At 46.7% G+C, this 14,282-nt stretch overlaps 1 protein-coding gene across 5 annotated transcripts in view; it reads right to left on the reverse strand.

Annotated features, from left to right (window-relative positions):
- BRD8 (bromodomain containing 8) overlaps positions 1-14,282 on the reverse strand; it is a 1,405,947-nt gene that overhangs the window by 179,489 nt on the left and 1,212,176 nt on the right. For all 5 annotated transcript variants that reach the window (XM_069651557.1, XM_069651555.1, XM_069651554.1 and 2 more), the window contains 2 exons: positions 14,079-14,147; positions 13,355-13,532 (listed from right to left, as the gene is read on the reverse strand). In XM_069651557.1, coding sequence (XP_069507658.1) covers positions 13,355-13,532; positions 14,079-14,147 — 247 coding nt within the window. The remainder of the gene's footprint in view (positions 1-13,354; positions 13,533-14,078; positions 14,148-14,282) is intronic.

The raw sequence follows: 14,282 nt of genomic DNA on the forward strand, positions 1-14,282 counted from the left end.
CGTCTTCCCGTATGAGGTGTAATAACGATAGGATCGTCCGCTCCATGATTGCCCTTGTGCACGAAAAGGCTGAGGTTGCCTAATAGCAGCTCCTAAAGATTTTGCCGCTGCTTTTGAGGTCTGCAACCTCTCAAGGCTCTCGTCAGTCTTGTTGCCAAAAAGGTGAAACCCGTCAAAAGGCATGTTCAGGAGGCAGTTCTGTACGTCCGGTGCAAAACCCGACTTCCGTAACCACGCAAACCTGCGCATTACTGTGCTAGTGCCCATGGACCTGCTTACACTATCCACAGTGTCCAATCCAGATTGAAGGGATTCCTGCATGGCCTCCTTTCCATCTCTAGCGATGGCTAGGAAACCTTCCCTTTCCTCCCCTTCTGGTATGTGCTCCGCTGCCATTGCGATGCACTCCCACAGAGTGTACGAAAATTTTGCCACGACACATGTGGAGTTGGCAGATTTTAATGCCATGCTCCCGGGCTGAAAATACCTTCCGTGCCCAACCATCCACATGCTTATCGTCCCTGTCTGGAGGGATAGACGGGTACGCAAGTTTGCTGGAAGCTGTGGCTGCCTGTATGACCAAATTCTCGGGAGTTGGATGTTTTGACAGATAGCCGGGGTTGCTACTGGCTGGGCGGTATTTTGATGCAAGGGATTTATTTACCGGAGGAATAGAATCCGGAGTTTCCCAATTCTTGGCCACCCTGTTTTGTAAGGCTACATGAAAAGGTAGTACTGGGTCTTGAGTGGGACCATGGTCCAATATGTCTGTTAAATCGTCCTGGACGAATTGGGCTGGTGGTCTAGCCCATCCCAAGTAATCTACCACCTTGGTCATTAACTGACGGTTAGATGGACTGGCATGCTCTCCTGGATCTGGTCTACCAAAGTCATTCTTAGGAGAGGTGTCAATGCCACTTGCATTGTGTAAAGACTCCCCCAAATCCCTCATTCTGCTTTCCTCTGAGATCAAACATTCTGGGACATTTGGGGTGCCATATTCCAATCCAAAAGGTACATTTTCCTCCTCGGATCTCTCCTGTTCCTCAAAAATTGAGGTCAAGGATTTGAAAAACTCCTTCCAAGGGAATGGCTTGAAAACCTTTTCTGGGAGAGGAGGAGGAAGAGGTGTAGTACCAGGCTCTGAAGAAATTACATGTTTTTTAACTTTCTCCTTCTCTTTTTCTGGCTGCCCTGGCTTGGTTGGAGACTTTGGCGCCGAGGGTTTCGGCGTCGACGTCGATAAAGGCGTCGACGGCGTCGATGACATAGTGGTCGACAACAGGGTCTGTTTCGAGGGCGTCGAGGCGGCCTTCGACGGTTTCCCCTTCGAGGTGTGATAGGTCTTGGACGGCGTTGGTGACCTCGAGCGGTCGACTCGACTCGAGCGTTTATCGCTCGGCGTCCTGGAAGGTTCCCTATCCTTCCTTTTACGATCAACCGGGCTCGAGGGCGCGCGAGTGTCGGAGCGATGACGCTCCCGGCCGGCTTCCGAAGAAGGCGCGGACCGAGGCTTCGCCTTCTCAAACACCTCCATCATTTTGACCCTGAATACTTCCCACTCTTCGGTAGACAAATGTTTTGTGAGGCATTTCATTTTCGGAGACTCGTCTGACGACGAGGTGGAGGGAGACCTATGGCATCGTTTCTTCGACTTTTTCGACGAAGACGACGAGCGACGAGAATCGCTTCGGGATCTGGATCGATGCCTTTCGCGTCGAGGAGATTTTTCCCCATGGGGTCTCTACTCGACGCTAGAGGCTTTTCGATCCTTCCGACCTACCTGTAGCTTTCCTCTCCTTTCTCACAAGGCCTTCCCCGTCATCGCCTGACACTTCGAACAGGCCTCCATGTCGTGGCCTTCCCCGAGACACCACAAACACTCGCGGTGCGGGTCTGTGATCGACATTTTTGAGCCGCACGACTTGCATTTCTTAAAACCCGATCTCGGGGTCGTGGTCGGCGTTGATGACGAGGACATAATTACTTCTCATTATATTATATTTCTTGACAGAACTCGAGGCGCGCCGAATGTCCGAAGCAACCTAACTGTGGAAAAACGGAACTGAGGCCAACGGGCTCCGCTACTTATACACCCGATGACGTCACCCTCGACGGAGGCCTTCGAAGGACCATCGACTCAACGACATCGACACACGGCACCCCTCTGCCGAAAATATTTCCCAAGAGCTGCAAAGCTGGATGGAATACATCTAAGATGAGGAATACGTTGGAGGACACAATCCACTCGAAGGAGGGTTATTTATATAGCCTCGAACCAAAGGGCATCTATAGTCTGGATTTTTTTATTTTTACAAAGAGCCACGTTGTTTTGTACACTTATTTTATTTATCACTCAAGAGCAAACACCAGCAACTGACATTGTTGAATAAGCAACCAAGGGAGGAGATATATAGGAAAAGGGAATCACTCCCTGGAATAAGGAACTCTATCTGGTTAAAACATTTGTGTTGGAGTTAAGCATTTTCCTTTTTTAACATTTGTGAACCACATAAGGCCAAGGACATAACCCTTTTCACTTTAGGAATTCGTTTGTTAGAATGTGAGGGCCAGAATAGTACCTTGGGCATGGGATGGTTTTGCTTTGGGCCTCCAGACCTTGACATACCCTTAGCTTTGGTTTAATTAAGCAGACACCTCTTAGAGCAAGGACAGAGGCATTTCCGCATGCCCTTTTCTTTTAATAAAAGTTTTGGGCCAAAAACCATAAGTCTCAGTGTCCGTGTCCTAATCCTGGTTCCTCACATTACTCTGGCCACCAAAGTGAGATCAAGGAATTAAAAAAAAGACATGAGGGAGCAAAAAGTTGAGGGCCCAAAAAGTGGCCATAGAATCCACAAAATATAAATTCTGGCTTAGCACTCACCCTTTCCAGTCTATACTCATGGGTAACTAATCCCTTGTGGGGTAAGTAACATGGTTAGTCACATGGTTAGTAGTCGGCTAAACTCTCAGAAAAGGCAGATTACATTTGTGGGATTCCCTGACTATGTTGTGGGCCAGTCATTGCAGACTATAGGTCCTACAACTACTCTTAGAAATGTTCTTTCTCTTGGGAGAGGGAGTCTATTCCCAGAGACCATCAGAAGACATTTGATCCTCTGAACCTGAAATAGGTGTTTATCCAAAGCCCCAACTAGAAGGTTCTAATGGCCCAGGAGCACTTCCTATACCAGTGGTCTTTAAACTTTTTTATCCCCAGCCACCTCCCCCTTGAGAAAGGTTTTTGATGTTGAGCCCTCCCCGATCAGTGAGGTAGCTGGATCAGAGGAAAACAAAGTTTTCAAGAGATCCCCTCTACCCATTGCTACAGGTGGGTAGCTGTTAGTGGGTAGCATGCCAAGTGCCTACTCACTGCCTCCCTGAAAACTTTAGGAGAACCATCTCTTGTTCCGGAAGCACCTCAAAACCATTCTCTTTGCTTCTGCCTTTTCTCCTCCTCTCCCCTGCTGACCTCCTGGCGGACCCAGATTCTGCACTGGTGTCCTGGCCACCCTCTGATCCCGGGCCCAGGCCCAGGTCACTCCTCCGCCAGTCACACACTCCTGCACTACCTGCCTGGCACCCCCCCCACTTTGGGACTGTTCTGTATCCCTTCAGTCCCACCACCAGCACTCGACACCTGTCTGCGCTCACCTTTGCACTTGCCACCTGCTGGCCGTTACCTTACTCATTGTTATTTTATTCCCATGTACTGCACTTTTCTCTCTTCCCCATGCACTTCCGAAACTGAATGACACCTGGCCTAGTATGATCGTTATCTGTCTTCGCTTTGTTCCCCCTCCCTTACCTCGTCGCGCCTTGAAACACTTGTGTATAGGCGCGTTATAAATGCCATATCATATCATATATCACTCATACCTTCAAAGTCGAGTCTGCAATGAGAATGAAATGGGGACGGTCCAATGAAATCATGATCAGGCATTTGTAGAATTACTACTGTTAGTCCAAGAAATATCGGATGACATGTTGATCAGGAGACCTCAGCAGGCGAAACGAAAATTAAAAACCAATGATTGGATAAAAACAGTAGAGATCCAAACAACATATACACGCTGCCTTAAATGTGATAATGAGGTAAGAGCTCTTAACGAACTACCCCATTATCTAATTCAATTTCCAGACAGAATGATTTGTGATTTGTTTCTACGTTTCCGGCTGCACATATAACCAACCTGAGAGTATTTAGCGATGATAGACAAAACAGACATCACATCCCCGGACTGTAGATTTTGTAATGAAGACCACATTACTGTGCTAGTGCCCATGGACCTGCTTACACTATCCACAGTGTCCAATCCAGATTGAAGGGATTCCTGCATGGCCTCCTTTGCATCTCTAGCGATGGCTAGGAAACCTTCCCTTTCTTCCCCTTCTGGTATTTGCTCTGCCGCCATTGCGATGCACTCCCACAGAGTGTACGAAAATTTTGCCAAGGCACATGTGGAGTTGGCAGATTTTAATGCCATGCTCCCGGGCTGAAAATACCTTCCGTGCCCAACCATCCACATGCTTATCGTCCCTGTCTGGAGGGATAGACGGGTACGCAAGTTTGCTGGAAACTGTGGCTGCCTGTATGACCAAATTCTCGGGAGTTGGATGTTTTGACAGATAGCCGGGGTTGCTACTGGCTGGGCGGTATTTTGATGCAAGGGATTTATTTACCGGAGGAATAGAATCCGTAGTTTCCCAATTCTTGGCCACCCTGTTTTGTAAGGCTACATGAAAAGGTAGTACTGGGTCTTCAGTGGGACCATGGTCCAATATGTCTGTTAAATCGTCCTGGACGAATTGGGCTGGTGGTCTAGCCCATCCCAAGTAATCTACCACCTTGGTCATTAACGGACGGTAAGATGGACTGGCATGCTCTCCTGGATCTGGTCTACCAAAGTCATTCTCAGGAGAGGTGTCAATGCCACTTGCATTGTGTAAAGACTCCCCAAAATCCCTCATTCTGCTTTCCTCTGAGATCAAGCATTCTGGGACATTTGGGGTGCCATATTCCAATCCAAAAGGTACATTTTCCTCCTCGGATCTCTCCTGTTCCTCAAAAATTGAGGTCAAGGATTTGAAAAACTCCTTCCAAGGGAATGGCTTGAAAACCTTTTCTGGGAGAGGAGGAGGAAGAGGTGTAGTACCAGGCTCTGAAGAAATTACATGTTTTTTAACTTTCTCCTTCTCTTTTTCTGGCTGCCCTGGCTTGGTTGGAGCCTTTGGCGCCGAGGGTTTCGGCGTCGACGTTGATAAAGGCGTCGACGGCGTTGATGACATAGTGGTCGACAACAGGGTCTGCTTCGAGGGCGTCGAGGCGGCCTTCGACGGTTTCCCCTTCGAGGTGTGATAGGTCTTGGACGGCGTTGGTGACCTCGAGCGGTCGACTCGACTCGAGCGTTTATCGCTCGGCGTCCTGGAAGGTTCCCTATCCTTCCTTTTACGATCACCCGGGCTCGAGGGCGCGCGAGTGTCGGAGCGATGACGCTCCCGGCCGGCTTCCGAAGAAGGCGCGGACCGAGGCTTCGCCTTCTCAAACACCTCCATCATTTTGACCCTGAATGCTTCCCACTCTTCGGTAGACAAATGTTTTGTGAGGCATTTCATTTTCGGAGACTCGTCTGACGACGAGGTGGAGGGAGACCTATGGCATCGTTTCTTCGACTTTTTCGACGAAGACGACGAGCGACGAGAATCGCTTCGGGATCTGGATCGATGCCTTTCGCGTCGAGGAGATTTTTCCCCATGGGGTCTCGACTCGACGTTAGAGGCTTTTCGATCCTTCCGACCTACCTGTAGCTTTCCTCTCCTTTCTCACAAGGCCTTCCCCGTCATCGCCTGACACTTCGAACAGGCCTCCATGTCGTGGCCTTCCCCGAGACACCACAAACACTCGCGGTGCGGGTCTGTGATCGACATTTTTGAGCCGCACGACTTGCATTTCTTAAAACCCGATCTCGGGGTCGTGGTCGGCGTTGATGACGAGGACATAATTACTTCTCATTATATTATATTTCTTGACAGAACTCGAGGCGCGCCGAATGTCCGAAGCAACCTAACTGCGGAAAAACGGAACTGAGGCCAACGGGCTCCGCTACTTATACACCCGATGACGTCACCCTCGACGGAGGCCTTCGAGGGACCATCGACTCAACGACATCGACACACGGCACCCCTCTGCCGAAAAAATTTCCCAAGAGCAGCAAAGCTGGATGGAATACATCTAAGATGAGGAATACGTTGGAGGACACAATCCACTCGAAGGAGGGTTATTTATATAGCCTCGAACCATAGGGCATCTATAGTCTGGATTTTTTTATTTTTACAAAGAGCCACGTTGTTTTGTACACTTATTTTATTTATCACTCAAGAGCAAACACCAGCAACTGACATTGTTGAATAAGCAACCAAGGGAGGAGATATACAGGGAAAGGGAATCACTCCCTGGAATAAGGAACTCTATCTGGTTAAAACATTTGTGTTGGAGTTAAGCATTTTCCTTTTTTAACATTTGTGAACCACATAAGGCCAAGGACATAACCCTTTTCACTTTAGGAATTAGTTTGTTAGAATGTGAGGGCCAGAATAGTACCTTGGACATGGGATGGTTTTGCTTTGGGCCTCCAGACCTTGACATACCCTTAGCTTTGGTTTAATTAAGCAGACACCTCTTAGAGCAAGGACAGAGGCATTTCCACATGCCCTTTTTTTTTTTAACAAACGTTTTGGCCCAAAAACCATAAGTCTCAGTGTCCGTGTCCTAATCCTGGTTCCTCACATTACTCTGGCCACCAAAGTGAGATCAAGGAATTAAAAAAAAGACATGAGGGAGCAAAAAGTTGAGGGCCCAAAAAAGTGGCCATAGAATCCACAAAATATAAATTCTGGCTTAGCACTCACCCTTTCCAGTCTATACTCATGGGTAACTAATCCCTTGTGGGGTAAGTAACATGGTTAGTCACATGGTTAGTAGTCGGCTAAACTCTCAGAAAAGGCAGATTACATTTGTGGGATTCCCTGACTATGTTGTGGGCCAGTCTTTGCAGACTATAGGTCCTACAACTACTCTTAGAAATGTTCTTTCTCTTGGGAGAGGGAGTCTATTCCCAGAGACCATTAGAAGACATTTGATCCTCTGAACCGGAAATAGGTGTTTATCCAAAGCCCCAACTAGAAGGTTCTAATGGCCCAGGAGCACTTCCTATACCAGTGGTCTTTAAACTTTTTTATGCCCAGCCACCTCCCCCTTGAGAAAGGTTTTTGATGTTGAGCCCTCCCCGATCAGTGAGGTAGCTGGATCAGAGGAAAACAAAGTTTTCAAGAGATCCCCTCTACCCATTGCTACAGGTGGTAGCTGTTAGTGGGTAGCATGCCAAGTGCCTACTCACTGCCTCCCTGAAAACTTTAGGAGAACCATCTCTGGTTCTGGAAGCACCTCAAAACCATTCTCTTTGCTTCTGCCTTTTCTCCTCCTCTCCCCTGCTGACCTCCTGGCGGACTCAGATTCTGCACTGGTGTCCTGGCCACCCTCTGATCCCGGGCCCAGGTCACTCCCCCGCCAGTCACACACTCCTGCACTGCCTGCCTGGCACCCCCCGCACTTTGGGACTGTTCTGTATCCCTTCAGTCCCACCACCAGCACTCGACACCTGTCGAGTCTGCAATGAGAATGAAATGGGGACGGTCCAATGAAATCATGATCAGGCATTTGTAGAATTACTACTGTTAGTCCAAGAAATATCGGATGACATGTTGATCAGGAGACCTCAGCAGGCGAAACGAAAATTAAAAACCAATGATTGGATAAAAACAGTAGAGATCCAAACAACATATAAACGCTACCTTAAATGTGATAATGAGGCAAGAGCTCTTAACGAACTACCCCATTATCTAATTCAATTTCCAGACAGAATGATTTGTGATTTGTTTCTACGTTTCCGGCTGAACATATAACCAACCCGAGAGTATCTAGCGATGATAGACAAAACAGATATCACATCCCCGGACTGTAGATTTTGTAATGAAGACCAAACAATAGAAACTTTATTTCATCTGATCATGGTGTGTCCTGCGTTGAAAGAAAAGAGAGAACTCTACATAGGTTTTTAAAAAATCTCGAAAAAAGTGATGACGAGCAAGAAAGATGGGCTAATTTACTTCAAGGAAACGACCAGTGGCTTAATATTACAATAATTAAATTCTGGATCGAGATCACAAAAGAGCCTTAATGGACTGAAACAAATGAAATGTAAAAATATGTGAAATTGAGAGAGTATCATAAATGAAAAGTTTGTAAAATCAAACAAAACATTTTAATAAAAAAAAAAAGAATTACTACTGTTAGTCCAATAAGAATAATACTTTAAAAAGGAGGGAGAGCTGAGATCTTTGCTTTTGTGGCATGACTGTTGGGAAAGAAGCCTGCTCCATCAGCCTAACATCCAGAAGCTTGGAGAGTGAGCTCACACATCCCAACCAGAAAACATGAAAATGTTAGTAACTGTCTCTTTTTGAAATTTCTTATTGTTGCCTTGTCTGCCTTTCGTTCCAATTCTAGTCTAGTCTGTCTCCCCCTTCCAGTTTTTCTGTCCCTAGTACTCCATCCTATTTTGTATCTCCCTTCTAGTCTGCCTCTCCCTCCAAATCTGTCCTGATCTGTCTCTTGTTCCGAATCTATTCTAGTGTCTCTCTCCCTCCTAGTTGTTCTCTCCCTATCCTCTTCTGTATCTCCCTCCTAGTCTGCCTCTCCCTCCAAATCTGTCCTGGTCTTTCTTTCCCTCCTGTTTTGTGGCTTCCTCTTCTTCTATAATAATATGCCTCTCCCTTGTATTTTGTTACTCCCTCTTATTTTGTCTCTTATTCCTAGTCTGTCTCTTCATCTTGTTTAGTGTCTCTCTCTTATTCTGTCTCTCCTTCCTAGTTTGTCTCTCCCTCCTTTTTTGAGTTTCCCTACTTTTCACTCTCTCCCTCCTGTTTTGCGTCTCCCTATATTCTGTCCTAATCCGTCCCTAGCATTCGGTCTCTACCCAACTGTCTTACCTGCTATTCTCTTATTCCGTCTCTCCTTCCTGTTTGATACCTCCCTCTTATTGTACCCCAGTCAATACCTCCCTATGTGTCTGTCTCTCGCTTGCATAGTGTGTCTGTCCGTCTTTCCCTCACATAGGGACTCATTACAAGTTTGGCGGTAGCCTTGCCGGTAAAACCGGCAGGCTGCCGCCAAACTTGCAATTTATGCCAGCGCCCGCAAATGGGCAATTACTCGGTCATTACGGCCCTGCCATACCCGGTAATTGCCCGTTTGCGGGCGTCAGAAAAAAGAAGCTCCCCTATTCCTATTCGGCCCCATAGGGCTGAATGGGAAGGTCAGATGCACCGGCACCGTTTATAACAGTGCCGGTGCATCCGACATGCAGTGATCGCGGGTGCCTTTCTGCCCGCCAGGTCCGACCAGGCGGGAAGAAAGGCACCCGGGAGCACAACTCGTAGTTTGCCCGTCCAGGAACTACGGTACCAGCATGCTTACCGGTACTGTAGGTCCTTGACCGGCAAACTTATAATGAGGCCCATAGTCTGTCTATGTCTTCCTCCTAGTCTGTCCCCCTCCTATGCTGTCCTTCCCTGAGTCCAGTGGTCGAAGTGTACGAGAAGTAGTAGTGGAACTGTGTTCCCTGCTGGCCTGCCTAAGCTCCCCACACAACCCATTGCTGTGAACAATCTCATGCACAATACAAAACCCCAAACAAATGTGCCTGCTGTTTAAGGAAACGTTCAGTGCAGTGCACGTTTCAAACTTCTTCGTACACCTTTATTTTAAAACTAAGCCATTCCAGAAAGGTTTCTTTTTAAAATAAAAGTATAGGAACAGTAAAACATAATGTAAAAAAGTAGAGGCGCATTGTTCCCAACCGCTCGTGCCCACTTCGACCACTGCTGAGATCCTGTCCCTCTCTGCTATCCTTTCTCTTTCTCCGATCCTCTCCTTTACCAAGTATAATAATTTGTTCTTCTGAAGGATGGATCTATGTCAGCTGATTCGGAAAGCAATCCATTCTTTTCAGGATCACGTCTCTTGCAGTGCTTTTTTTCAATCCTGTTCTCGCTTTCCTATCTACACCTAATTTTGTGTCCCTTCCTCCTGTTATTGTGCACCCTTTTGTCCCCCCTGTTCTGCCTCTTTCAACTGGCTCCCATTCTTCCTCTCTCATCCTATCTTGCCTTCTTGTTTTGCCCTTAGTCTGTTGCCCCCTAACCTGCTCCCCAATTCTGTGTCTTTCTACCTCTCTCTTAGCATTGTATCCTCCAGGGTTCCATGTGTTAATATCCCCGCAAAATTATCACCATATTTTTGCGGCGATATTAAGGCATGGAACCTGCGGGGGACACCCCCGCAAACCATGAATTATTTTTCAAGGAGCGGGGGACACCCCTGCAATCCCCGCTCCCAAAAACCCCAAAATTATCCCTCCAAAAATATCGCCTATGGCCGTTCCAGACGACAATACATACAGTGATATTTTTGGTGGGGATAATATGTAGTGATACCTCCTCCAGCTGCAGCTGTACTTCCTCCTTTCCCCCGCTTCTTCTGTCTTCTTGGCCGGGAGTGGCAGACACCCATGGCATGGAGAGAAGGCAGAGGTGGCATTGTCTTCTTTTCATCCGTGCCAACAAAAAAACTAAAGACAGCATGGAAGTTCTTTTATGCTGTGTTTATTATGTGAAAGTCGCACCTTAGGCGAGGCTGCTGAGCAGCTAATTGGTATTCAAGCTGTGGGACTTGCACCCCCCCTGCCCAAGATATGGTGATCTGCCCCAGTAGAGGGGTGCAGTCCACAGTTTGAATACAACTGTCCTATACAGATGTCCTCATCCTTTTTGGAATACCCTGCCACTCTTCTGTAGGAGCAGTTGGAATGACAAGATTAACCCCTAATCACCCTTAACAATTTAGGGAAATAACTAGTTCTCCTTCTTTTGGACCTGAGCAACTTCTCAGACTTAGAAAATTGACCCTTGAAAGCAGTGGAATTTAATTTAATTCCGGGAATCGGAGTGGTCTCTTAAAAGAAACCTCTCTCTTTCAAGTCATTCTCAAACAAAACTTTGCCAGGTACATTTTCTTGGACACTAACAGGGAGTAATAACTTCCTGTTAGCTATCTAAAGGGGGAAATGTTAACAACAGGGAAAGTCTTAAAGGGGCCTCTAGAAAACTTAGTGGCCTGCAGAGGACTATTTACTAGAACCTCTTCCCCAAAGAAAGTACTGTCAATGACAGTTGTATTAGGAGTAGTGTCTCTGATTCCAGTGGTGGGTTGGCCCTCCGCTATAATGGGATGGACATACTGCTAGGTATAGGAGGGAGCCCCCAAACCTCCTTTCTGGGACTTAATCACCCCACATTAAGAGAATCTGAAGAAATAGCTGGGATGTTTGTCCATGGACAAGCCTCCCAGTGATCAGAGACCATGCTTAAGGTGCTCAACGGAGCAGTCCTTTTTGGAGAGCTTGGGTGACCCTCTAGGGTAGTCTGTCTTTCCACAGCATCAGAAAGTGCCAGGGAGTCTGGGAATTACAGAGGAACCCTCAACTACAGTTTGGCTAGTGGTGCCATCCATCTTTTTGGACCCACCCACTAGGAGTTTACCCACTTCTACATTGTGGACGGGTAAGGAGGGAGAATGCTCACACAACTTCCCAATCAACTTATCACTGTGGTTGACTTTATCAGAGTACCAACAATCAGATATCTTTGCAAGATTTCTGACATCAAATGATCTTGGAATCAGCCAACTATTGATGTAACACAGGTAAGCAGGCATTCATGGTGTGTTCTAAGGTAACTAAATTAATAATTACACAAATGAACACACTATGTAGCCACTCATCCAACCATTCACATTTTTTGAGTCGTTACCCATGACAACCATTGAACATTATCCTTCTTCTTGTGCACCCTAAACCTCCCCTAATATCGGGTTAGGAGGTCGCGGGGGGAGGGGGGGGGTCATTAGGAGTTAGATGGTCCAGAGAAAATGCAGGCAAAACGGTTGGTACTATCGGCTCTGGCTTTTTTTTTTTTGGACCAGCTCACTCCGAGTGCCGGTAGGGACCGTGCCGGCAAAGTAATCACTGAAGCACCGGCACCATTAGAATCAGTGCCAGTTCTTCAGTAGTTCCCCATCCCATGGGGAATTGGAATTTACCGCTGATGCCGGCACCTGTAATATCCCCGTTACACCGGGATATCAGGCACCGGTAACGGCTGGTAGCATCAGCAGGTTACAAGCAGACTCGTAACGAGGCCTAGTGTCTCACCAAATGTCAAAACAAGAGCAACTTTCCCACTCATACTTCACTTTCTCTTCTCCACTCCAATCCAATCCAAAAAAACAGTACATGCACTCTGGGACAGATGAGAAAGAACAAATGCAATCTTACTGTCTTCAGACATACACTGCATTTTACAAGCAAACTCAAAACCATTCAACCACTCCAGAACATTCATACCTTCGCCATACATACTCATTAAGTCCTTTGGGAACTTGTGTTGAAGACGAGACCCAGAATCAGTTTCTAAAGAAAAAGATGCCTCATCAGTAGGGACAGTAGAATAGGAATGAATTGTGGCTTAACAACTCCCTAGACCCCTCACCCTTAACTATGCTGATTAAAGAAAATTGCAGTTGTTGACCAGAATATCTGCCGAGCCATAGCTTGCAGACCCCTGCTCTATGCCCTTCAACTCAAAAACTATTTATGTATACCAGGGAACAATTGGTTTTGCAGAGACTGCATGTTAAAAGTCAAACCTCAAACCACATCAAAATGACCAATAGCTCAAACACTTTGTATACTAAAACAGAAAAAACGAAGAAAATATATATATACATCCAAACTAGGATGGTACCTTCAAACTGGCAGGAACAAAAGGGAAAGCCTGTCAAAAAGCATCCTTACAATTTGGTTTAATAAGACAAACACTCCTTAACAGAGTGTTTTTAGGCACCAATATGTGATAGATAGGACGTGCAGGGGACTCTGCCGGAAATACAGATCTGTCCAGGTGAGAAACAAAAGACAACACATGCGCTTATTTAGAAATGCTGGGATCAAGCTTGTCCTCCCAAATAAGCGACGCCTTGTAAATTCCAACGATGAGGACCAAAATTGTACTGTATGTAATTCACGTGAGTGGCCGCTTTGTGCAACATGTATTATGGTGAACTTAGTTTGTTGTGTACAAACAACCCTATTAAAATCAGCATTAAATGCCACTATTTCCTCTGAGAGTGTAGATCAATCTGTGTGCAGGATGGGAGTCAGGAGTGACTACTCACCTGGATTTGCTCCAAGACATCTCTCTGCATCTCTACTGCCATGTGGTAGACGTCATGGTCAGAGCTGTTGTACATAACAGCATTCTGGAACATCAGCATGATGTCACGCTGAAACTCAGCTGTGGTGCGGATCAGGCTTGTCTCAATGTTCTTCTTAATGGTAGAGAGGTCCATTGGCCTGTAAATAAGGAGAAGCTTAGAGAATGCGAGACAACCTCCCTTCCAAGGATCATGCATAAGCCGTACATGTACCCTTTAGACCGCCTCTGTCATCAAAACCAGAGATTACTGCTCTGCCCTACTTTAGCACCAGAGCAGCCCCCTCCTTAACCCACCATGCTCGCTGTCGTACTAGAACTGATGTTACTCTGCCATGGACCTAGGCTACTCTCAGACCTCCGCCTGCCCCTTAACTTCCTCCACATCAGTTGTGCTAGATGCCTCTTTGACTCCAACCAATTAACAAAGCTGCACACAGTCCATGTCATCCCATGGCCATCCAGACACCCTCGTAAGTTGCCATCAAGCTCTGCATCTTGCCTTTCATTGATTTTCACAGAAAGTTTCCCCCACTAGCCACCCCTTGCAACTCAGTCCCCTACACCACAGCAAACATCCCATTCCGATTCTTCCTCCATTTTTCAATTACAACAGCTGGTGCAGAGATCACCTTCATCTAGCTCCCACCTCTTTCGCCCACTTTCCAAAATACGGCATCCATTACCTCTGAACAATGCTGTGGTAGCCTGGGGCGATATCATCAGTTACCGGCTGTAGGAAAACATTGGCATACCTGCATGGGTATTAGGGGAGAAAGACAAGTTGGTTGGCAGGAGACAATGAGGGAAACAAAATGGAGAGGACACAATGAAACATGAATAGTCCAAAGAATCCTGGAATTCTCGCTTATTTAGAGCAATTCACACAT

Source organism: Ambystoma mexicanum, chromosome 3p (assembly GCF_040938575.1).
Source record: "Ambystoma mexicanum isolate Mex_15411 chromosome 3p, UKY_AmexF1_1, whole genome shotgun sequence".
Taxonomy (NCBI): domain Eukaryota; kingdom Metazoa; phylum Chordata; class Amphibia; order Caudata; family Ambystomatidae; genus Ambystoma; species Ambystoma mexicanum.